This window comes from Dunckerocampus dactyliophorus, chromosome 16 (genome assembly GCF_027744805.1).
Source record: "Dunckerocampus dactyliophorus isolate RoL2022-P2 chromosome 16, RoL_Ddac_1.1, whole genome shotgun sequence".
In the NCBI taxonomy this organism is placed as follows: Eukaryota; Metazoa; Chordata; class Actinopteri; order Syngnathiformes; family Syngnathidae; genus Dunckerocampus; species Dunckerocampus dactyliophorus.
Genome location: NC_072834.1, coordinates 14,302,163 through 14,327,542, shown reverse-complemented (window position 1 = coordinate 14,327,542; position 25,380 = coordinate 14,302,163). Strand labels below are relative to the sequence as shown.

The following is a 25,380-nucleotide window of genomic DNA, read 5'->3' as shown; positions in this document are numbered from 1 at the left end:
ATTTAATATAGGACGGACGGACGCATGGATACTTTTTTGATCTCCAAGAGAAATTCATATTTCCAGCAGCTCTGCAAAAACGTCATAATGAACTTAATCACTTAAATCACAAAATAAACAAAAAACAACCAAGGCAAGACATGACGGACAAAAAAAAAATAAGAAATAGAATTTAACAATAAACATACCAATAATATATATACTAGCACATTTATTATATTATGGGTGTAAATATTCAAGCATATTGAATATTTCCAGTGTAAACACGCTAGTATATTCAATAATTTAAGACATCATTTATTATTTATCACTGTCACATTAATTATATTATGGGTGTAAATATACGAGCATATTGAATATTTCCAGTGTAAACACGCTAGTATATTCAATAATTCAATATATAATTTATCATTTATCACTATCATATTTATTGTTGTATTGTTGCAAATATACCAGTGTATTTAATATTTTAGTAGGGTAAATATACACCAATAAAATAACATACTTAAATATGCTACATTTCATATTTTATCTGTAAATACAGCAGAGCTGAAATAAGTTTTTAACATGTCACCATTTTCTTCACTAAATACATAACCAAAAGGTGCTACTGACATGAAAAAACCCAAGTAATCCATACATACAAAGAAACTCGAACAAATAAGATCAGAAATTAAGTTGTGTGTAATAATGTCAAATGACACGGGAAAAAGTCTTGAACACACCAACTGGTATTTATTTAACACGTTGCACAAAAGCCTTTGTTTGCAATGACAGCTTCAAGACACCTCCTGTATGGAGAAACTAGTCGCATGCATTGCTCTGGTGTGATTTTGGCCCATTCCTCCACACAAGCAGTCTTCAAATATTGAAGGTTCCGTGGGCCTCAAACAGACTATTTCCCCCCAGTATTTAACTGGCTTAAATTACGTGATGTCTTTCAACGCAACTCCTCATTGCTCATAATAACACGGTTTACAGTGCGATTCAAATGTTCTGCTACTATTAAAAGAGACTAGTGTTAGACTTCCAGACTTCCCTCTCCCCGGCCACTTCATCCAGCTGCTCTCGGCGGATCCCGAGAAGTTCCCAGGCCAGTTGAGAGACATAGTCTCTCCAACTTGTCCTGGGTCTTCCCCAAGGTCTTCTACCGGTCGGACGTGCCCTGAACACCTCTCCAGGGAGGCGTCCAGGAGGCATCCTGACCAGATGCCTGAGCCACCTCATCTGGCTCCTCTCAATGCTGGGGGACTTCAACGCTCACGTTGGCAGCAACACTGAGACCTGGAGAGGTGTAATGGGAGATATGCCCCCCCGATCTGAACCAGAGTGGTGCTTTGTTATTGGACCTCTGTGCCCATCACAGACTGTCCATAACAAACACCATGTTCAAACATAAGGGTGTCTACATATGCACTTGGCACCAGGACACCCTGGGCCGCAGTTTCTTGTGGTTGACCATATGTTTTAGACACTCGAGTGAAGAGAGGGACGGAACTGTCAACCGATCACCACCTAGTGATGAGTTTGCTCCGATGGTGGGGGAGGATGCAGGTCAGACCTGGCAGGCCCAAACATATTGTGAGGGTCTGCTGGGAACGACTAGCAGACTCCCCTATCAGAAGGACTTTCAACTCCCACCTCCGGGAGAGTTTTGACCATGTTCTAAAAGAGACGGCGGACATTGAGTCTAAATGGGCCACGTTCCATGCCTTCGTTGTCGAGGCGGCTGATCGGAGCTGTGGCTATAAGGAGGCCGGTGCCTGTCGTGGCGGTAATCCCAGAATCCGTTGGTGGACACCAGTGGTAAGGGATGCCATCAAGCTGAAGGAGGAGTCCTATTGGGCCTTTTTGGCTCGTGGGACTCCGGAGGCAGCTGACAGGTACCGGCAGGCCAAGCCGTCTGCGGCTCTGGCAGTCGCTGAGGCAAAAACTCGGACAGGGGAGGAGTTCGGAGAAGCCATGGAGAACAACTTCCGGACGGCTTTGAAGAGATTCTGGATCGCCATCTGCCGTCTCAGGAGGGGGAAGCAGTGCACAGTCAACACTGTGTATGGTGGGGATGGTGTGCTGCTGACCTCCACTCAAGATGTTGTAGATCGGTAGAAGGAATACTTCGAAGACCTCCTCTATCCCACCGACACGTCTTCCAATGAGGAAGCAGTGCCTGGGGACTCCACGATGGTCTCTCCCATCTCTTGGGCTGAGGTTGCCGAGGTTGTCAAAAAGCTCCTCGGTGGCAGGGCCCCGAGGGTGGATGAGCTCCGCCCGGAGTTCCTTAAGGTCCTGGATGCTGTGGGTGTGTCTTGGTTGACACGACTCTGCAGCATCGCATGGACATCGGGAGCAGTGCCTCTGGATTGGCAGACCGGGGTGGTGGTTGGGAGGGTGTGTTCCAATTATCGTGGGATCACACTCCTCAGCCTTCCTGGTAAGGTCTATTCAGGGGTTCTGGAGAGGGGTATCCGTCGGATAGTTAAATCTCAGACTCAGGAGGAACAGTGTGGTTTTCGTCCTGGTCATGGACTAGCTCTACACTCTCGGCAGGGTCCTTAAGCGTGCATGGGAGTTTGCCCAACCAGTCTACATGTGTTTTGTGGACTTGGAGAAGATATTTGACTGTGGTCCTCGAGGAATTTTGTAGGGAGTACTCCGAGAGTATGGGGTATCAGACCAGCTAATTCAGGCTGTTCGTTCCTTGTATAACCGGTGTCAGAGTTTGGTATGCATTGATGACAATAAGTCGGACCCGTTTCCAATGAGAGTTGGACTCCACCAGTGCTGCCCTTTGTCACTGATTCTCTTCATTACTTTTATGGACAGAATTTCTAGGCGCAGCCAGGGCGTTGAGGAGTTCCGGTTTGGTGGCTGCTGGATTGGGTCTCTGCTGTTTGCAGATGATCCTGATCCTGCTGGCTTCATCAAGCCATGAACTTCAATTCTCGCTGAATCAGTTTGCAACAGAGTGTGAAGCGGCACCTCCAAGTCCGAGTCCTTGGTTCTTTCCCGGAAAAAGGTGGAGTGCCATCTACGGGTCAGGGATGAGATCCTGCCCCAAGTGGAGGAGTTTAAGTACATACTTCAAGGTCTGGATCACGAGTGAGGGAAGGATCGAACGGGAAATCGACAGGCGAATTGGTGCGGCATCTGCAGAGATGCGGACTCTGCATCGGTCTGTCGTGGTGAAGAGAAAGCTGAGCCGAAAAGCAAAGCTCCCAATTGACCTGTCGATCTACGTTCCTACCCTCACCTACGGTCATGAGCTTTCAGTAGTGACCAAAAGGTCAAGATCGTGGGTACAAGCGGCCGAAATGAGCATACTACTTATATTTTCAGTAATGTGAATTTACTAGAATATTTAATATACTAGTGCATCCTAATATTAATATTTTAACAATGTACATACCGTATATTTGACTAATAAAAAAACCTGTATTGATTGCGTGTGTGTAATAATGGAAAGTTTTCAAAGCACTTTTTTTCTTCTTGGAAAATAAGTATTTAGTGGCTAAAGTTTTTGGTTCTAGTGAAATAAGTGAAAATAGATGCAGGCTTGATCTTTACTGTCACTGTGATCCTGTCAAAATGTGATGACCCCAATTGGTGTAACACATGACCAGCAACAGGAACTCATGGGGTCATTGTAACTTTTTGTACAGCATTTTATTCCGTCTGCTGCTTATTATTGTTTGTTTTTCACACACACACACACACACGCAAACAAACAATATATAAATAAAACATATAACAATATATACATTATATCGTTATATACAGATACGATATATAAATAAAATATTTTCAAAGGTGGGAGGAGGATGCTGAGTGGCCACAAAGGGGCAGAGCCTGAGTACACCCTCCTCCAGTGAGTTAGCACGTAAAAAAAGCTGAGGTGCTCAGGTGGCACCATCAGCCTGTCGAGCTTCCTGCCGCAGAGTGAAGGCCGATGGAGATGTTCAACTCAGCTTTGGGGAGAAACATCACACTTGTTCGTCCCGCTTATTTCTTCATCGGCGGCTTTGTGGGTGTTCCCAACATCAAGTACTACTACGTGTTCCTCTTGATCGTTTACGTGGTGTGCGTGCTGGGCAACAGCCTGGTGATGGTAGTCATCGTTGTGGACCACAAGCTGAGGTCGCCTAAAAACGTGGTGGTGTTCAACTTGGCGTTCACAGACCTCCTGACCAGCACTGTGCTGGTGCCCAAAGTTCTGGACACCTTTATGTTGGAGCACCGCGCCATCGCCTACAACGACTGCTTGGCCTTCGTGTTCTTCTACTTCTCCTGCCTCTCCATGCAATCGCTCAACCTGGTGGCACTTGGCTGCGACCGCACGGTGGCCATCCTCTTGCCGCTGCGCTACCAGCAGGTTGTCACCATCAGGTCTGCGCGACTCCTGGTGGCCGCCCTGTGGCTCTACGCCATCACACTGGCTCTGATGGCCGCGGGCCTGCTGACGCGACTGTCCTTCTGCAGGTCAGTGGTCATCAACAGCTACATCTGCGACCACGGGCCCATGTACAGGCTGGGCTGCAATGACATCACACCCAGCCGGGTCATAGCAGGCCTGTCGACAGCTCTCGTCCTCTGGGTCCCCCTGGTGATCATCCTGTCTAGCTATGTCTTCATCGGCTACACTCTAACCAGGATCTCCACGCCCCAGGAGCGTATCAAAGCCTTGAAGACGTGCTCGGGACAGCTGTCCCTGGTGGCCGTCTTCTACTTGCCCATCATTTTTGTGTACCGCTTCGGGTGGACCATCCACCCCAACGCCAGGATCATCAACCTGTCCCTCACCGCCGTCCTGCCCCCCCTCTTGAACCCCATCATCTACACATTGCAGACACAAGAGATCAGAAAGTCTGTCAGAAGGCTGCTCAGAGGCAACAAAATCGCTGCTTAACAAAACTGTCTTGTCCGCCAAAGCACTTGTGCTTCTACAACGCCTTGTCTGCTTTTTGTTGTCATTTTATCAACTTTTTTTTTTACAACACTTGGCCACTCTCGCAAATATCCAAAATGTCAAAAATATCATTTTAAGAGTATGATATTTCTTATTTCTGTTCATGTATGCAGGGTAAGAATCTTTACAGTTCAATCCAGATGCAATTCAGATTAGTCATCAATGTTAATGTCTGAAATGTCTGTCAAAGATCATCTCAGACTGTCTTCATGGCGGCCAACAATGACGACACTTCTTTTTAAAGCTCCTGCCTTTAAAAGTAACATTGATTGGCTTTCATTGAATGTGTTTATGCTGACTGTTGTGGACAACCTGCACCAGACTGGATGGTACACTTGTTTATTCTCATTGCACACTGTTATATTTGGTACAGTCTCTCTGGTTAAGCCAATATATGTAGATGTGAAAGTGAATTTCCCTTGGAAATAAATAAAGTATCTATCAGAAACAAAATCTAAATAGAAAACACACCTCCAAAGAGCATTGGTGTGCTCAGCTGGGTGTGGTTTCTGCTTTCGCCATCCGTCGCTTCCTGAGTTCTTCCATGCGCGTCTTCTGGTGGTCCAGCATGCATGCTTTGAACGCGTGCACGTGAGTCTGACACGCCCGCCAGTCCTGACGCTCGGCCATGCACTCCTGCACGGCGTAATGCAGCTCGGCGCAGCCCGTGCGAGAGATCATGAGCTCCACGGGGTCATCCTCATCCTTGTCGTCGCTTCTCCTGCTGCGGTTGTGAGGAGATGGTGACGTCATTCTGCGCACAAGAACACTACCAATGTGATACGGTGATCATGGTAATGGAAATGTGCGGTATGTTTGCCGCTTTTAATTGTTTTTCATCAAGTAGACCACAGGGGTGTCCAAAGTGCGTACCCTAGGAGGCTTGCTTTTTTATTAACCCACCGCACACTGCTGAAATACAATTAAATAGAAAGAAACAGCAATAATGGAAAACACTGAGCAAAGAGGCACAATGTAATGAGAAAAGGCTAAAATGTTGATAATAACACACAGCTTTGTCTTTAAATATGATTGATAGAGATTTCTGATTAATAAAAACATTTTTTAGCCTTTGATTTTTTCAGTATACGGCCCTCAGTGGAAAATGTTTGGACACCCCTAGCGGAAAATATCTGGCCAAACTTTAAATCATTGCATTTCTGACACCCTTAGAGACTACAGGAGCAGGATAAAATCTACGTTTTTTGGCAAATAAAGAAAATAATAGTTATTACGTTTGGTTGATTTGAGTTCTCTTTTTAGTAATGACTGTTTCTGACGGCAAGTAATAGTAACGTTACTGAAATAATGTACGTTTCTTTGCGTGTGATGTATGTTACCTAACTGTTTCACAACACAGTTTGTTCAATAATTCATTATTATCATACCTGTAGGGGGTGTTTTAAATGGACGCCGTGTGTCCAATTATTGAAGATAAGTTTAACAAAGTCACACTTTTATAGTAATATTTAAAAAAAAGACTCGAAGGAGCGCTGCTGCTGTTCCGGGCAGAGGGGGACACCTTTAAGCGTCGGACTGTGGTGCCACACCTAAATAGTTCCGTCTAAACACAGTGCACTGACTGCCAAACTATGCCAAACCATACAGGTAAATTCAATCACTCCATACAACCGCATGTCGTGATAGTAGTAACAATAATAATGAACTTTTATTTGTAATTATTTTCTTTGTAATTAAATGACGATTAATGTGATTATCTTTGACGCAAGAAATGGTACTATGCAGGAGTACGAGTACAAGCTAGTGTTTGTTAGACACTTGGGCATAATATTTTGCAATACTGCATAACGCAGCAATCGATTTACGTAGCTAAAATTAGGGCAGTGAATAAGAATAATCGGCATAGAAAATGGATGGAAGTTAGGGTAGTGTAGGTCTGTCTCCCACCCTACACGAGAGATTAAAAACTGATGCTAATCCTTAAATTACTGTAGAGCCAGCCACTCGAGGGCCACTTTACCTTTAATGACTACTTGATATAAACTGATTTGTGTGTTGGGAGGGAAAAGAACAAAAAAGCAGTACATACGACATTATTGTCAGTGAAGTGTACAAAAGCACACAGATTGTTTTGTGTCTTTTTAACGAGATAAGGTGTAATGTCTACTTTGGTGTCCTTGTGTGCAACAAACAAAGCTGTTATTCACACTTCAACCCAATTAATCACGTTGAATACCATCACAGTGAAACTGAGGGATTATTTCTCCCATAGGAAACAATGTAAATTAAAAATAATCTGTTCCAGGGTCAATCTGTGGCTATCATGACAGCTTTATTGAGTGCGCAGGCCATGTTTGAAGTCACATTTTATCGCGCTTAGTAGGGATTTCCCGAGCCGATCTTCAGAATCGGGAACGTCTGCCGATCCGCTGTGTTTGTGAAGATCGGATAATATCGGCTTCCGCCAGGAGATGGGGCCGATCATTTTTTTGGGGGAAAAAATAAAACTGGTTTCATAGGGCCCTAAGTTTGTTTAAAAAAAAGTAATATATTCCAAATCACACCACAAATTAATCTATAACCATGTCCAATGATTTGTCCTACCCTAAAAGTATTTTGCATGCCCATTTGTTCCAATTTTATCTTTTATTGGATGGACTTTTATTAGATCTTTTATTGGATTAGGGACCTGACTCACAGGGGTTTGTTACAAAAGCCAAACAATATTGTTGGTCGTGCTGTGTAATAAAAAAGCAAATAATTTGCATTATTTTTAATGCTTTGAAGAGCTATTTTCTTAACCATATTCAATTCCACACATTCATGTTTGTAACAAAAGCGTATTATTAAAACAACAACAAAAAACAAACGATCGGATCGGATCGGCAAGACTATAAAAAAAGTCCAAAATGTGATCAGGACATCCCTAGTACTTAGCTGTCACACAAGTGTAAAAAGAAGCTAATCAGGTTTTTTTTTTTTGCAGTTAATGCTTTGATGCTCGCTGAGCTGAGCTGTGACGAGGTACGCCAGCTAACATCTTGGTAAACTCTGATTATTTGTGTGGATTTAGAGGTGTATCTTCCCCACATTTTCATAGAATCCTGACTGGGCTGACTTTACTATAGTTTGCAGGTGACCTCATCGTGACGGTGACCCTCATCAGAACCTCTCAGAGGGGCTCCTTTTGTCTTATTAATCCCTTTTATGATAACAGTAATTTCCAGGAGGGACCATCATGAATAGGACTCTACTAGACTAAAGAGGAATTAATTTAAGTTAATAAGGGTGACTCCGCCTCCTGCTCAATGTCATGTAGGATAGCCCCCACCCCCATGATGACCCTGCACTGTAACAGTATGGATGATGAGGAACTGAACCGTTGGAGTAGAGACAAATTTTAAGAGTAGATCCCTGCTATTTACAGAGATTACGTTCTAAGACCGCCGGCAAGTTACCATAAAAAGAAAAACAGGTTGCAATTTAAAGCAGTGAAAATAAATCCGTGAATAGGTGGGGATGTACTAATCATAAATCCTGCCTATTATAGGAGCTGTGTTGTATTTCGCTGGCCACCTGGGGGCAGCAGATGGTCTTGAAAAGATTGTGTTGTTTTTGTTTTTTTTTTGTCCTCAAAGTGAACGTTTTAAAAATGTTGTCTGGTCTTGGGGGGTTCAGTCGTAGGTGACACTTAAGAAGCAGCTGTGAAACTTGATCATTTGATTGTCATCCTGATGTGTTACTCTGTGTCGGAGGGAGGGTGTTATTAGGTAACAGCGCCACCATAGTGTAGTAACATTATTTTGTGCGTGTGTGTTCGGGGTGGGGGTAGAAGTGACACAGTAGCTCTCGGACAAGCAGATCGCAACCACTGAAATGTTGTCAGGCTGCTGCCGGTCTAAACTGCTGAGATTCCATTTTCTTCGGTGCACTTTGAGCTGCATGTCACGTGCAGATGCACGCTGTGCAGGCGAATTCCATTGATTTCAAGGAGCATTTCTTTCTAATTGGGCCCAATAATGATGATTTATATAACTGCATTTTCAATGCATAGACTTTTAGAAATGTTTGATTTTTTTGTTTTTGTTATTGAGTATAACACAACTTAAATGAAAGTCCATTAATTTGTCTGTTTCAATAAATACATATAATGGTAATGGTTTAATTTTATGTGAACATGCATAGAAGTAAACTAGAAAAGCACTCGGAGAGCGCACACCTCTGCCAAGCGCCATAGTTCCCCCCATATCGTAAATATTAGGCCTACATTTATTTTATCTACATAGTTAGATTGCTAATCTTAGCATGGTAGCAATGTTAACATGGTAATGTTAGCGTGCTAACACCTATCATAATATTGTTAAGTATTTATATAAGTGTCTACCTATGAAAATGGCTAAAAATGCTACAATGCTAATGTTAACAGGCTAGAATTGCTAACATGCTAATGTTAGCATGACAACACATAGGATAATAGTGCTAAGTGTTTATATATATGTCTAGCTATGAAAATGGCTAAAAATGCTACTATGCTAATGTTAACATGCTAGCATTGCTAACATGCTAATGTCAGCATGATAACACATAGCATAATATTGGTGTTTATATATGTGTCTAGCTATGAAAATGGCTAAAAATGATACTATGATAATGTTAACATGCTAGCAATGCTAACGTGCTGATATTAGCATGCAAACACCTAGCATGATAGTGCTAAGCCTTTATATAAGTATTTACTTATGGCTAAAAATGCTACTATGCTAATGTTAACATACTATTAATGCTAACATGCTCACATTAGCATGCTAACACCTCGCGTGATAGTGCAATGTACTGGGAAAGCTAAATGTTCTGAATGAGTTGAGAATTTTGACTTTGAATCAGTCTGAATCGGTTGAGAAATGTTTTTAGAGCAAGGACATTTTGCATTCCAAAAAATGGGAATGTAAAGAAAAGTGTGAATTCTTGGCATGTGGAAAATGTCATGAATTGTCTTAATTAGTTGAATACTTTGATGAGCTAGAACTCTTTAGATCAAAAGGCATTTTGCGTTCCGGAAGATAAAATGTGGGAATTTTTGTGCTGTGGCTAATCGCATGAATGTCCTGACTTTGATGAGTTGAGTTGATGTTGGAATGAGGTGAATCGGTTGAGAAATGTGGAAGTAGTGGTAGGTAATAGCAGTTTTACGGAAGAGTGCGAATTTTGGGGAAAATTTTGAATTGTTTTTCATTATAAATATAGGTAGATTGAACGGCCTGAAAGTGTTGAACAGTTTGATGTTGGAATGGCTTGAATTGGTTGAGACATGTGGAAGTAGTTAGTAGTAGGAAATTAGTTTTCGGGAAAAGGGTGAATTTTGGATCACTCCCAAAATGTAATCAGTTCTTCAATAATCCCATTTCGGACAATTCCTGAACATGTCATCCGAATCCATTGAGAACCTTTCAAGTTATTTTGAACACAGACAAACAGACAATCCCTGGCAAAAACCAAAATGCGCTCACTTTCTGAGCTGCGCTTGGTGGAGGTAATATTTCTGTTGCCACCTCACACGTTCGTGAGACAAAAAGCACACAGAAATAATGTTTTCAGTGTGAGTTTGTTCACTTCTGTGCAACTTCCTGTCAACACGAGTTTGAAATTATAATGTTTATGTTTTATCTTCATTGCTTTCAATATAATTCTGGCAGACATTTGGTGTGTATTGAGGATCACTAGTCATTTACATTCAAAAGTCATCATTTCTTGTCTTTATTTCACGTCGCTTTACATTTTGTTACCTCTTTGAGTTGCTTAAGATGCTTGTTGGTGACTTCAAGTGAGTCAGGGCTGTCCAAACTTTTTCCAGCGAGGGTCGCAGACAGAAAACTAGAATAGCCGCTTTGATACATTTTGTGCTAAGATGCTAAAAGCAACCTAATGTAGGTCAATATATGCTAAAGTCTCTTCTTAGCTTTATGTTAGAACTGACAAAGCAGTGTCAGTGTCTGCAAAGCAAATGAGTGTAATGTCTAATAACGTGTCTCATTAATAATCGATGTGTTTTATTTTTAAAGTATGCGCCGAGGGCCAATAAAAAATGAGCTGCGGCCTGAAAATGGCCCCCGTTTTGGACATCAGTGCTTTAGTTTAAAAGTGTTGTCAGTCCACCTCCACGTAAAGTTGAATAAAAAAGTAGTGGTTTTGGTGGTGACGTCTCCTAAAAGCAACTTAATGAGCAGCGCGTCAGTGTTGTCCTCCAATAAAAGTCTCTCTTCACCCCCCACCCCAAATAAAAGATTTTACAAGTTCAGCGTCAATGTCACCTTTTGAGGACCTGGCAGGTCCACCGCGTCCTGCAGCTGTGCTCCGGTTAAAGTGTGAAATGCCCAAATGACATCTTCATTAATGTGTGCCCTTCACCAAGAGACGAAGGTCACAGCATCATCATCATCATCATCACTTTAATGAGCGTATGGATCGCAGCCATGTTGTGATCCGAGGCCAATCGATCAGTCAGACGTGTGTTTTCTTTTTTTCTTTTTTCTGTTATTCTCCATCTCGTCTTTTAACGCCCATGAAAACACATGGCCGCCTTTGACTGCAGAGGTTGTGACCTTGGCGGTGCGTGCGGTTTCCCATGGTGTGGAATTAATCACACCGCTGAGCAATGCAAGCACGGATCACGAACAAAATAGTCAAAAAGAGCATCCATTCACTGTGATGACTTAAAGCTACTGTATGTGAGAACTAGACGTTAAAGTAATATCTTAAACAAGTTGGTGCTAACTGCTCTTTTGTAATCGCGGCAAACTTGAATCACTTGTTTTATTAAGTACATCAGTGGTGTCCAAAGTGTGGGCTGGGGTCCATTTGTGACCCGCTGCTATTTTTTACTGGCCTTTGGCGCATTGAAATAATATTTAAAATTTGTAATTAAAATGTTGAATACTGCACAAAACATACTGTATGATTGCCTTTGGTTCGGTGAGGCCATGGAGCATGACTTTTGGTTCTGGCAAACCGTCCGACGCCTTAGAAAAGGGAAGCAGTGCCCGGTCCACACTGTTTACAGCGTGGACTGAAGCTTGCTGACCTCAACTGACGATATAGTTGGACGGTGGAAGGAATACTTTGAGGACTTTCGCAATCCCACTGACATACCTTCCATACAGGAAGCAGAGTCTGAGGACACGAACGCGGACACTTCCATCACCGTGGCTGAGGTATCTGGGGTAGTCAAAACGCTCCCCAGTGACAAAACTGGACGAGTTTCACCCTGAATTCCTTAAGTCTCTGGATACTGAGGGACTGTCTTGGGTGACACATCTCTTCACTATTGCGTGTAAGTCAGGAACAATACCTCTGGATTGGCAGACCGGAGTGGTGGTCCCCCTGGGGGGTGTTCCAACTATAGAGGGATCACACTCCTCAGCAGCCCTGGGAAAGTCTATTCCAGGGAGAGAAGGGTATGACCGTTAGTCGAACCTCGGCTACAGGAGGTGCAATGTGGTTTTCGTCCTGGTCGCGGAACACTGGACCAGCTCTACACCCTTCTACACCTCTACACCTCTACACCCTCCAGTACCCTCTTGCGAGGGTGCTGGAGGGTACATGGGAATTTGGCCAACCAGCTACATGTGCTTTGTGGACTTGGAAAAAGCATTTGACCGTGTCCCGGTGCTCCGGGAGTACGGTATTGGTAGCACGCTACTACGTGCCATTCGATCATTATACAGCCGGAACAGGAGCCTGGTCCGCATTGCCAGCAGTAAGTCGAGCATGTTTCCTGTGAACATTAGCCTCTGCCAAGGTTTCCCTTTGTCATCGATTCTGCTCATAATTTTCATGGACTGAATTTCCAGGTGCAACCTAGGTGTCAAGAGGGTCCAATTTTGGGGTCATAGAATCATCCCTGCTATTCGCAGACGATGTGGTCCTGAAGGCCTCATCGGGCTGTGACCTTCAGCGTTTATTGGGGCGGTTCACAGCTGAGTGTGAAGCTTGTGGGATGAGACTCAGCACCTCCAAATCCATGGCTCTCAGTCGGAAAAGGGGGATTACACCCTCTGGGTTGGGAGTGAGTTGTTGCCTCAAGCGGAGGAGTTCAGGTATCTTAGGGTCTTCTTCACGAGTGATTGAAGGTTGGAGCGTGAGGTCGACAGGCAGATCGGCACAGCGTCTGCAGTAATGCGGTCTCTGTACCGGACCATCGTGGTGAAGAGAGCTGAGTCGGTAGGCAAAGCTCTCAATTTACCCGTTGATCTATGTTCCCACCCTCACCTACGGCCATGAGCTTTGGGTCGTGACCGAAAGGACGAGATTGCAAATACAAGCGGCGGAAATTAGTTTCCTCCGCAGGGTGGCTGGACTCATCCTAAGAGATAGGGTGAGGAGCTCGGTCATTCGGATCAGAGCCACTGCTCCTTCACATCGAAAGGAGCCAGTTGTGGTGGCTTGGGCGTCTAGTCCGGATGCCTCGCGGACAACTGGCCTGGGAACGCCTTGTTGTTCCGGTGGAACTGGAAGAGGTGGCTGGAGACTGGGAAGTCTGGACTTCCCTACTGAGACTGCTGCCCCTGCGACCCGGACCTGGATAAGCGGAAGAAAATAGATTGATGGACGGATGGATGACAGCCCGTTTATATCGACCCCCTCATCAAGTTCTGGTCCACCGCATTCCTCTTATTCCTAAGAATTGCCTGCTTAAGATGATATCAACATATATGCTTTTGTCGACATAAATGTGACAGCCAGAGGGGTCATTTCTATGAAGAATGGTACCGTTTGTGTAGACATGTGACTTCCACCCTTTCCATCCGTCTAAGCCAGGTAGGTCGCCAGGGGGCTCTTTGTAAGAGGGGAGGCGGTACCGTTATGTGTCGCTTGAGCTGCTCTGCTGCCACCTGTCTGTGCCAGCCTTCTGGTCACACCTGGGAGCAATCTTCTCATCAGGCCTTGGACTCACTCTTGTCGCCAGACTGTTGCACCTCCCACACCTTCACCTGTTGCGATCTCTCGCGTAGCTTGTGAGTTCTCCTAGTTAACTTTTGCTATTGTTTTGCCTTTTTGCTCCCTTAGCTTACCTTTTGCCTGTGGCTTTGTCCTTTTTTTGTTGTTGTACATTGTCAGCCTTTTTGTGACTAATCATCCACGCAGTTCGAGTGTGCTTTTTGTTATTAAACTCTGTCAAACCTTTTTGTGTCTCTGCTAGTCTATCCGATTCTGGCAGCCAGCCGTTTTGTAACACAAAGGTCAGATGTAGGCTGTTTTTAGACCAAAAATCGGATCATGCCTGTCAACGTTTGCATTTATAAGTAAAGTACATTTTTGGATAAATGAGGGAATTTTTAGTCCGCGGTGCTTTGAAGGCCTCGTTTTACAGGATGTGTTACGCCAGTGTTGCAGAGCGGGCCGGAAGCTGTGCTGCTTTAGAACTGCCGGAGGGGATTTTTTTTCCATGATGGAAGCTATTAAAATGGGTTGTTGTGGGGAAGAATGGAAAAATACCGGAGTTTCCTGATGAAAACCGGAGGGTTGAAAGGTATACATTGGATTGGGTTAAGTGTCTATATTAAACAAAATGAAATTTTTCATTTTTCAGTGCGCGGCCTTCGGTGGAAAAACTTTGGACACCCCTGATTTAGTTAGACACTTGTGCTGTTGTGTTAGCGATTTTTCAAGACATGATGTCATTAAATACCCTCTTGGTCTCACACACGGAGCAAACAATGACTCATCACTTTGCACGGGACATTTGGAGGCCGGGCTGAAGAACATTAATGAAACTTTTTTTTTTTTCTTAATGGTTCTTTTTTTCTTTCCAGCTTAGAGGCAGCGTGCTTAGGAAGTCACTCAGCTGAATAAAATCATTTACCTGCAGCGAGGAGCGAGGAGAGGTCGGGCTGGGGGATGGGGGAGGGGGGAGGGTCAAGGAAGAGGTCCTTGCATGACTAATATTTGAGGAGAGGAAGCGGGGCTGAACATGCAAACATCCACAAGCTTCTTCGTCTTCACTGTCTTGAGTCCGTGACGCACAAACACACGTTTATATTTTAACATTCTTTATTCTCCTGCTGGCAATGTGATGATGAAGATGTTTCACGAAGAGGAAATAAAACTCTTCCTGGGTCGCCATCAAAGTCCAAGTCTTAAAAAGCAGATGTTAAAAACCTTTTCCAGATGTGCGGAGGTCTCAGGCTGGTGGTTCCTACTCTACTGATACTCAAGCTTCTTTTTAAGAGGCCAACATCACCATCAACCTGTGCTCTGTTCCAGCTGTTGCTTAGGCATGCACATGGCTGTGTCTCATGTGAAATACTTCCATCAGTACACTTCAATAAGTATACTTAATGCCTAAGTGTGCACTTTTTGACAGTGTAGTGCTGTCTCAAAAACCATTGCTGTCATTGCACCCTTGGCGGAAATGCCCCATCCTCTTCCGCTACATAGCCAAGATGGCGACTATTGAATATCCAGCACTGCGCACTCACCCCTTTGAGTGGAACGTTCATCGCAGTGTGAACACACTTATGCACTCAGAAGACTCAAATGTAAGTACGGAAGTGCATGAATCAAAAGGAGTACTTCCATTGGTACATTTCAATAAGTATATTGTGTACGCTTTGTACTTAGTTCCTGAGTGATCAAATTCTGACAGTGCAGTGCCATCCCAACTCCATTACTGTCGTCGTGTACTTACCTTATGACTGCTTTTTAATGGTGGATTAGTCCATCCCCGTCTGCTACATAGCCAATATGGCGACTATTGAGAACTATTGGTAGCAATTCAGCGCTGCGCATTCACCATTTTGATCATTTTATGTGCAATATCCGTGTACTGAGTGCACAGCCGGGGTGTTTTCCTGACTTTCTTTAAAAGCTATTGATATCAGATGATTGTTTTTGTCTCTAGACTAGGGGCGTCACAAGATTTCTCATGTAGAAAAAAAATTTATTGAGGGCACAAGGCCTGGGTTGATAAGAAATGAATGAATTAATCACACAATAAATGAACTCTAATTTTGCTGGTGTGATATATTGCAATGTGCAGGCGTGTCAGTTTTCCACAACTCTTGCCTCCAAACAGGCAGGGAGAGAGTTCACTCTGTGCGTTCGTTATAGCTCCTTGCCGTGTTTGTTCCATAGAACAACAGCATAAACGGAGTGAGCCCTTTTGTCAGTCGTTCAGTTTCTTGGTCTCGGTGGGTGGAGGCGGGGCCGCTAGCATAAGAGTGTAATGTAGTAGAAATTAAATGAGTAGATTGTCATATATTTTTTCATTGTACTTTTCTTAAAAGTAATGTTAAAATCTTTCTCCGTCTCATAGACCCAATCTTGCATATCGTCCCGTCTCGTGAACAGAGTATCTCGTGACACTCCTACTCTGGAGTTGAAAATAAGGTCTGGATTTGTCCCAGGGGGCCCATTAAAAATTTTTTTTAATCATAATGTACTATATGTGTGGACATAGGGCTTAGCTAACTTTTTCAAAAATGAAAAAGACAAAATATTAGCAAGAATGTGTCCCCCTCATCCAGTCAAAGCTGCCTTGTCATCCTCTTGGGACATCCTGTGGACAAAGTCGACATCAGTTGATGTCCTGGCCATGTCATTGACGTCCAACAACAGCACGACACACTTTTTATGCCACAGATGGCAACTTTTAACACTGCTGACAAATTGCTCTTCTGTCTACATGCCCCCCTGTCAGTCTCCCCTCTTTCTCCTATGTTAACAATATTAATAGAATATAACGTTTATTTACACTCAGACACTAAACCCGAGAAGATGAGAAGGAATGATACCTTTAGTTATTTCTGGTTAACTAAAGAGATGAAATGAGTTCTACCTTTAGAAAAAGAAGCCTTTACTAGACACTTGAATAATGTCAGTAGTGTATTTACAAATACTAAAGTTACATCTTTATTTACATCCTGGTCGTCTAATCCTACAAATAACATTAACATGCATGTTCATTCATTTAAAACTCACCAATCTTTGTCCTGTCTGCCTCTTTCTATGTTGTCTTTGCATTTCTTAAGGTTTTAAAAAGAGTAGATGTTAAATATCTTCATACAGTATTAAGTAGAGCTATTGACCTGCTGAGATGAAGAAGATGATCAATAAAGTTATTGTCTTTGGCTGTGTCACAGGGTTAAACGGCCACATTGGCCAGTCGTGGGTCCGAGTCCTGCTCGTAGCGGTAGTGGTAGACCTCCATCTGGTCCCTGCACGCCTCCCGGATGTTGTTGAGCCAGCGCTTAATGCCGCCTCGGTTCAGGTAGAGCACCATGAGGAACACCAGCCCGATCAGAGCCAGGACAATGCCCAGGAACACGTAGGAGACCGCCTCCAGGTTCTCGTTCACGCAGTCCACGTCCTCCCCGCGTAGTTTCTCCAGGGCGAGGCCTCTCTTGGCTTCGGGCTCGCTGCAACGCAGCAGCGCCGCGTCGGGACACTGGGATGAGTTCTTGAGCCAGTAATAGAAGGCTTCCAGGTCACACGTGCACCGGAAGGGGTTCTGTGACAAGTAGACCCTGGTGCGCCTCTGCTGCCCCAGGCTGGTGACGTTGTCTCTGTTGATGGTCTCGATTGAGTTGTTGACCAGCACTAACTGGTGCAGGTTGGACGCATCCAAACTTGCCAGCGGGATGGACCGCAGACGGTTGCCCGCCAGCTCCAGGCGGTGAAGGTTGTGAAGACTTTTAGAGGCGAGCGCGGCCGAGAGTTGCATGGCCACCTGAGGCAGGATGGACTCATTGAGGCACAGCATGCGAAGTTCCACAAGTCCATTGAACGCACCAGCTGAGATAAACTCTATGCAGTTGTGGCTCAAATCCAGCATGTGCACACGCGGAAGTCCGAAGAAGGCGTCGGCCTCAATGACCCGGATCATGTTTGAGGCCAGGGACAAAGTCGCCATGTCCAACTCTGTGCCGTTGGCCCCGAACGCACCACGCCGCAAAGTTGTCACGTTTCTCCCGCGCACGATCAGCGTGGACGTCCATTGCGGGACGTCTCCCGGCACTCCCGAGACCCCGCCGTCACGGCAGCTCACCGTGCCGGACTCTCTGTCGCACGCGCACGCTGGCGGGCACGCGTCCTCCGCGCGGACACACGCCAAGCCCGCCAAAACGGCTGTCCACGAACGCCACACACTCGCGCGCGGCCACATCTTCTCTCGCCTTTGGGAGTGTGTGCAGTACTCTCTCGTGCACGCGCCGGCCAGCATTAGCCCGTACGGTTCCGCGTCGGTCCGGTACCGGTCCAGAACGGCACGCTCATGACGCCTTCACGTGCCCTGGACGTGAGTGAAGTGAGGCTGACTTTCGCAGCCTGTCTGGTCCGCTGCCACGCCCCCTGAGTGGCTCCCATGTCACATGACCCAGAGAGAGAAAGTACTGTATAGTGCATGGCCAAAAAAAAGTCCCTTGATTACGTCACGCATCCAACATTTTGATATATTAACATTTGTTATGATTTTTTGGTCAGTGAATCTGGACCAGTCTTCTTGGGATACATTGAAACATTCAACACCACAAAATATTCGCCTCGAGATAGCTTAGTTCGGCAAGCGTCAAAGGATTAACACTTTTTTGCTTTTTCTTTGCCTTCCAGAAGAAGGATGAGCATCAGCAAGAGCGTCTTAAGACACGAAGAAGACGTGAAGTAAGTGGACTCTCACTCAAACCAGTATTACACACTTCCACACTTCCACACTTATACTTATACTTGGCATTTTGAGTGCACAAGTGCATTCAGCTGAGAAGTAGGCCTATGGAAAAATGCAGTGCACTCTCAGTACCCGGAAATGACAGGAAACTTCATTCCTTTTACTGACTTGAGTTCTTCTGATCGGTTACTTTTTTGACTCGAGTCACCCGTCATTAAGCGCATACACAAAAACACATGCACAACAAGTTGCACTTGTGAGTCAGTGATACTTGAGCCTGTGTCTCCCCGTGAGTCAGTGAAACTCAAGTCTTCATCCAGCAACTGTGAGTCAGCGAAACGCGAGTCTATGGATTTTTTCTTAAAATTGGATCTTTTATGTGGTCATTCACATTGCCAAAAAATGCAATTTAGAAATGTGAACATGATGTGTCCGGGAATTGACGCATATGCGCAAAACACAACATCAGGCTCATTGCCGTATGTTTTATGGGAGTAAGCATTGCTCCATTTTGTGCTGTTTTTGGTACGTTTGTGGCACTTTCAAGGATATTGTGCAACGGGAGTCAACACTTTCTTAACCAAATGATTCGGCATTGGAGATTAAGATGAAAAAGGGCAAGGATTTTGGGTATAGTAGTTTATGGAGAACTTGCTGCGATGTATTTTTTTCGTGTTGTGTGGGTGGATGTCGGAGGCAGCAGTGGTGACGGATTGATTTGAACCGCTTCACTAACACTTTATAAAAACAATTTTTGCATGACAAGAAAAACTTTTGCCTACGTCTGTGGGTACCTCTATCCAAGTCTCGCCCGGCAAAACACGGCTTTCGATGTTCTATAGGTCGGATATTTGCGACCTGACCATTCAGGCTGCAGTAGATTGGATACATATCGTATTTATATCTACCTATGAGCAAGGCCTGAGTCGCATTTGAAAAAAATCTGAATTGTCCTGTTCACATTGACCTGAAAAAATCCGATATAGGTCACATATGAGCAAAAAAATTGGAATTGACCTACAGTTTGAACGTAGCCATAGTTTTGACTCTATAACCCGGATGTTGCACTCAAAACTCCTTAACTGGTAAGCGTGCAGCGATGGACACAAACCACCCTCAGTAGTCGCCATCTTGGCTACATAGCAGAAGATTAGGAACTCATTTGAGTGGTTGCAATTCATAATTTTTAAGGAGAGAGGAGGAAGAAGAAAAAAAAGCACGTACATATTGCAGTCGTCATTTCCGGTAAGTGTGCAACGACAGAACAGCACTACACTAAAATTCTGCTGTATTAATGATGGACTTGCATGTGGTGATGACTTTTCTTGATATATTAGCTCAAACATGTTTGTGTTTTCGTCTTTAGCATGCTGCGACTGTCCCCCATGCGCCAGTGGAGTGTGCAAGTAGATTTGAGTGCCGTGTGAGTGATCCCCGCTTCCAAAGACGAGGATCTACAACGTCTCCTGTGAGGAGGTTTTGCACGCTGTCCTCATCCTCTGTGTGGAGTCAGCAAACAAAAGATGAGTGTTAGCAAACACAACACTTTTGACTGAGGGAGTGAGACGTATCCCTCCCTCGGGACACTCCTCGTCTTCGATCTGTCTGTAAAACACATGTCGAATAAGAAAGTAATGAGGCTCTTCTGGTTCGTGACATGTAACAAGCCTAGAGAGACGGATATGTTCTTACGGAAGGGAGAGCACATTCAGCACCATGGACAGCTCATGGAGAGGACAGAATTACAGTCAAGCGCCAAAGTAGTGTATAATGCTATATATGAGCTATAATGCTATAAGCTACAGGGCTATGGTGCTACAAGGTACACTATAAGGCTATAAATTATAGTGCTATAAGCTATAATGCTATAAGGTATAATACTATAAGGCTATAGTGTATAATGCTATAAGTTTTTGTTATATGCTATTATGCTATAAACTACAATGTTATAATTGTTATTAGGTATAACGCTATAAGCTGCAGTATATTGTCATAAGGTATGATACTATAACACGATCGTGTATAATTCCATATAAGCGATAATGCTATTAGCTTGTGTGCTATACATAATAAGGTATACATAAAGGTATAAATTCTAAGCTACAGTGTTGTACGGTATAACACTGTAATGTATAAGCTGTAACGCCATAAGCTATAAGCTTATGGCTACAATAAACGTTAGAAGGTATAATGCTATAAGCTATGATACTATAAGTAGAGTTGGGCATCGAGCATCGATGAGAACCAGGATTAACATTCCGATTCTCCCGAAATCGTTAATTTTTTAAAATTTCTATGCCTACGTTCAGTGATCAACCAGCCTGCCAACCGGCAAAAATGGCAACATAACATAACCAACGAAGAAGAAGCCGACTGCCCTGTCTTTGATTCACTATGCCGGACTTTGTCCAACCAGTGTCAGGTAAGTAAAATAATAAATTACGTCGGTCTTATGCCAACATTGAAGGAGCAAACAAATTATACTTGATACTGCAAATACGGTGACAAACTCAAATATCCAGCTAACGTAAGGCTGTGTGCTTTTTCACAAGACAAATGACCTGACGTTAACGCTAGCTTTAAGCAGGAAGTTGACCAGACCCCGCTTTAAGTGTTACTCCATTCACCGTGGTTGTTTACTGTGGTGAAGTTAGTTTCACGTTGGCCTTTCGTCTCTGTCGCTGTTAATTCCACGTTGGCAGTTGGATATTTGGCTCCGTAGCAACAGCGGTAGTTACCTCTCACTGTACCCGGACTGCTCTGTAACGGTGCGGGGAGCTCGCACGGGAAGTGTTGCTCTCGTCGCTGGTTTGTACTGGGGACCATCAATAAATTACCATTGTGTTGAAGAGAGTTTGTTAAAAAAAAGCAATATATTCTAAATCAAACCATCAACTTTGTTTTTTTAATGAGGTTTTCAAAAATAAGTACTCCCATGTAAAGGGTCTTCAAAACATTTATGTTCAAGTTCAATTGTCTGATATTTATATACAGGTTAAAAAACAGCCCTGTGAGAAATTCATCGTAAAGTAATTCCTAAAAAGTTAATATAATTAAAAAAATCATGGAGACATTCAGACATTTCACCCAAGAACTTTGGTTAGCACCCTCATTTAAACCATGCAAACTTTTATGAGCCCACCACTGAGAAGAATCGGAATCGAGAATCATTAGAAAACAGAATCGAAACAAGGACTCTCAATCGGAACCGGAATTGCTCAAATTGAATCGATGCCCAACCTTAGCTATAAGGTATAATGCTATAAAGTATAATACTATAATGTTATAAGCTATAATACTATAAGGTACAATGCTATAAAGTATAATACTATAATGTTATAAGCTATAATACTATAAGGTACAATGCTATAAAGTATAATACTATAATGTTATAAAGTATAATACTATAATGTTATAAGCTATAATACTATAATGTTATAAGCTATAATACTATAATGTTATAAGCTATAATACTATAAGGTACAATGCTATAAAGTATAATACTATAATGTTATAAGCTATAATACTATAAGGTACAATGCTATAAAGTATAATACTATAATGTTATAAGCTATAATACTATAAGGTATAATGCTATAAAGTATAATACTATAATGTTATAAGCTATAATACTATAAGGTACAATGCTATAAAGTATAATACTATAATGTTATAAGCTATAATACTATAAGGTACAATGCTATGAAGTACAATACTATAATGTTATAAGCTATAATACTATAAGGTATAATGCTATGAAGTACAATACTATAATGTTATAAGCTATAATACTATAAGGTATAATGCTATGAAGTACAATACTATAATGTTATAAGCTATAATACTATAAGGTACAATGCTATAAAGTACAATACTATAATGTTATAAGCTATAATACTATAAGGTACAATGCTATAAAGTACAATACTATAATGTTATAAGCTATAATACTATAAGGTATAATGCTATGAAGTACAATACTATAATGTTATAAGCTATAATACTATAAGGTATAATGCTATGAAGTACAATACTATAATGTTATAAGCTATAATACTATAAGGTACAATGCTATAAAGTATAATACTATAATGTTATAAGCTATAATACTATAAGGTACAATGCTATAAAGTATAATACTATAATGTTATAAGCTATAATACTATAAGGTACGATGCTATAAAGTATAATACTATAATGTTATAAGCTATAATACTATAAGGTACAATGCTATAAAGTATAATACTATAATGTTATAAGCTATAATACTATAAGGTACAATGCTATAAGGCGGGGGTGTGACTTTGATACAGTTTGTACATCAAAGATGCTAAAACCAACCAATGTAAATATATGCTAAGCTATCGGAACAAAGCATCCACATCTTAGCTTTGTGTCATAGGTGATAAAAAGCACATTAGTGTAACATCTAATAATATATCTCAATAATGAATTAATTTTCTTTGTACAATATGCCAAAAGCCAATAAAAACCAAGCTGCGGGCCGCACTTTGGGCATACCTGCTATAAGGCACAGAGAGGGTGTATATGAGAGTGATGCAGGATGAAGAATAACATCCAAAAGAGCAAGTGGAGACATTCATCCTCCCAAATGTGATGCTTCAGACACGTTGTGTAATGAAAGGCAGTGATGCTGACTTAACGCAGCGAGCCGCGGGACATGTCAACGCACGTGAGGACGGTATCAGCGACTCCGCCAAGGTCACGGCGGCTGATACCGCACGCACACGCTTGAAGTAAATCAATTAAGTGGCTCAGAGTCAAGTTGCACTCCTCTGTAACAACGGCGTCCACTAGGCTGTGGTTAGATGGCGGTTGGGGGTGGTACTAAATCCGGAGGTCCTGAGAGGTCGTCCTTGTGTGTTTGGACTTCCCAAAACGAGGCGCTGTCACGGCAAGGTTTTATGGAGCTTATCAGAGACGCCAGCAGTCAGCAAGACCATCTCCATCACGCCTTATCTCCCTCTGCACTCTTGCCCCCGCAGCTCCCTCTGCTTGCTAATCTAGATTTATGTCCCTCTATGCTCCTTGTTTGTCCCTCTGTGTCCGCACAGGACACATGGAACCTTGCAGTACGCACGCACGCACGCACGCACACACACACGCACGCACACACACACAAAATGGGCTGCCATTTGAAAGCAAAAACACACTTAAAGAAAGCAGCAACAAAGCTCCACATACAGTATATCCAGTATATCCTTTGACTAGTGCTGATATGAGCATTAGACATCACATTCAAAGTCAATGGGGTTCTTGCGGCAACGGCGCACAGTGACCCCTGAACTTTCAGAAATACGGACTCATTTGACCTTTGACTCCTTGACCTCAAGCATCCTCAAACCTCACCCTTTCGCATTCCTACATCTTAGCTGCTCAAAATGCAACTGTTCACAATTGAACTGTTTTAATTCAAATCAGTGACTGAATACTGCCAGAGAGTTGAAGGAAGAGAATCGATGATGCACTAGACCGACTTTTGTCTGCGTGGTGTAAAAAACCAACAGGGTTCTTGCTCTGACATGGGACGGTAATGAACACCGTGAAAGCTTGAAGAGTTGTGACTCATGGAGAAGTCTCCTGCCCAAAAATATCACACTGGGTATTATTCAAAATCAATACCGACTCCCCCACCGCAACCCAATGCCTGCAGAGATTATTTGTGTGTGTGTGTGTGTGTGTGTGTGTGTGTGTGTGTGAGTATTTCAGCTTGTTTTTATCAGGGCGGACATATTGGTTTGATGCTCCGTGGTGTGTGTGTTTACTGAGTGTGTGCACACACACACACACACACACACACACACACAGACACAGACAGATAAATGAACTAGTGCAAAGAAATAGGAGCCATTGTTGTCAGACAATAATTGCACACTAATCTCAGCGTAATCTCTGCACCAACAACACAATAAAACTCTCTTTTGTCTTCCTGACAAACTTTCACTTTCTCTCTCTTCTACTTCTTTACTTGTCTTCTTTACGCCCAGCAAAGATGGCGCCCGCCCACTCGTTCCATTTGCCTTGCCCGCCCGCCCGCTCGCTCGTCCGTCCGTCCCCGTGTCCACCCACAGAGCTTCTCCTAATGCTTTTGTATGAATAAGACATGAGGGGACGAGGCGGTGGAGTTCTGTCACAGCCTCTCAGGGACCGAAGGGGGAGGGTGGAGGATGAAAGATGCGGGACGGGGTGGTTCGAGGGGTTAGAAATGGATCTAGAGGAGACGGTGTCACCTGTCCGCCGACCATTAATTAGTCATTTAGGGTTGTAATGGAGCGAGCTGTGGACAGAAGGATGCAAGTGGCAGAACTAAACATGTCACTTAGTCAAACAGGTAGCTTAGCATCGCCTGATAGCCAGAATGTAAACGTGAAGATGCCCACTTTGTCTCAGAAAAAAACATTAAAATAGTCTTATTTTTGGAGCCTAGCAAGACACAATAGGAACCAATACAAATAGTTAGTTGTACAGGGGGTCCTGGACATGTAACATACACACAATATACAAAAAATATTTTAATTTATACTCAATTGATAAATAAATAACAAATTTAAGAATTAATTATGTGAAAAACAATTACAATGAAATCATAAAAAAATGGCAACATTTAGTAAATAAAACCTTTTGTATAATATTCTCAATAAAAATATACTACAATTTACAAATAAAAAAGCAAACTGTCGATCGATAAAAATATTTAATTGTGATTAATTGCATTTTGTCCATAGTTCATTTAATCACAGATAGGAGGACGTTTTTATTCAAAAGAAGTGTACTTTTG

At 43.0% G+C, this 25,380-nt stretch overlaps 3 protein-coding genes and 1 long non-coding RNA gene across 5 annotated transcripts; 2 read left to right on the top strand and 2 right to left on the bottom strand.

Annotated features, from left to right (window-relative positions):
- Nucleotides 1–579: 579 nt before the first annotated feature.
- On the bottom strand, nt 580–6,494 carry LOC129168739 (cytochrome c oxidase assembly factor 4 homolog, mitochondrial). 2 transcript variants are annotated; one of them, XM_054754352.1, is made up of 3 exons: nt 6,352–6,494; nt 5,435–5,717; nt 580–4,830 (listed from the first exon to the last, which is right to left on the bottom strand). In XM_054754352.1, the coding sequence occupies exon 2, from the start codon at nt 5,714–5,716 to the stop codon at nt 5,456–5,458; it is 261 nt and encodes an 86-aa protein (XP_054610327.1). In that variant the 5' UTR covers nt 5,717; nt 6,352–6,494; the 3' UTR covers nt 580–4,830; nt 5,435–5,455. The 2 variants fall into 2 exon arrangements, with proteins under 2 accessions (XP_054610327.1, XP_054610326.1); XM_054754351.1 differs by lacking the exon at nt 580–4,830 and having other exon boundaries at nt 4,845–5,717.
- Nucleotides 3,947–4,903, top strand: LOC129168738 (olfactory receptor 1500-like). Its single transcript, XM_054754350.1, has one exon. It carries the CDS (start codon nt 3,947–3,949, stop codon nt 4,901–4,903), a length of 957 nt encoding a protein of 318 aa, XP_054610325.1.
- Nucleotides 6,495–6,525: 31 nt separating the features above from the next.
- Nucleotides 6,526–24,813, top strand: LOC129168740 (uncharacterized). Its single transcript, XR_008566330.1, has 4 exons — nt 6,526–6,571; nt 7,911–7,948; nt 18,527–18,577; nt 19,948–24,813. It is a non-coding gene; the product is annotated as an uncharacterized LOC129168740 (long non-coding RNA).
- waif2 (Wnt-activated inhibitory factor 2) lies at nt 15,614–18,229 on the bottom strand. Its single transcript, XM_054754349.1, has one exon. The coding sequence runs from the start codon at nt 18,138–18,140 to the stop codon at nt 17,064–17,066; it is 1,077 nt and encodes a 358-aa protein (XP_054610324.1). The 5' UTR covers nt 18,141–18,229; the 3' UTR covers nt 15,614–17,063.
- Nucleotides 24,814–25,380: the final 567 nt, after the last annotated feature.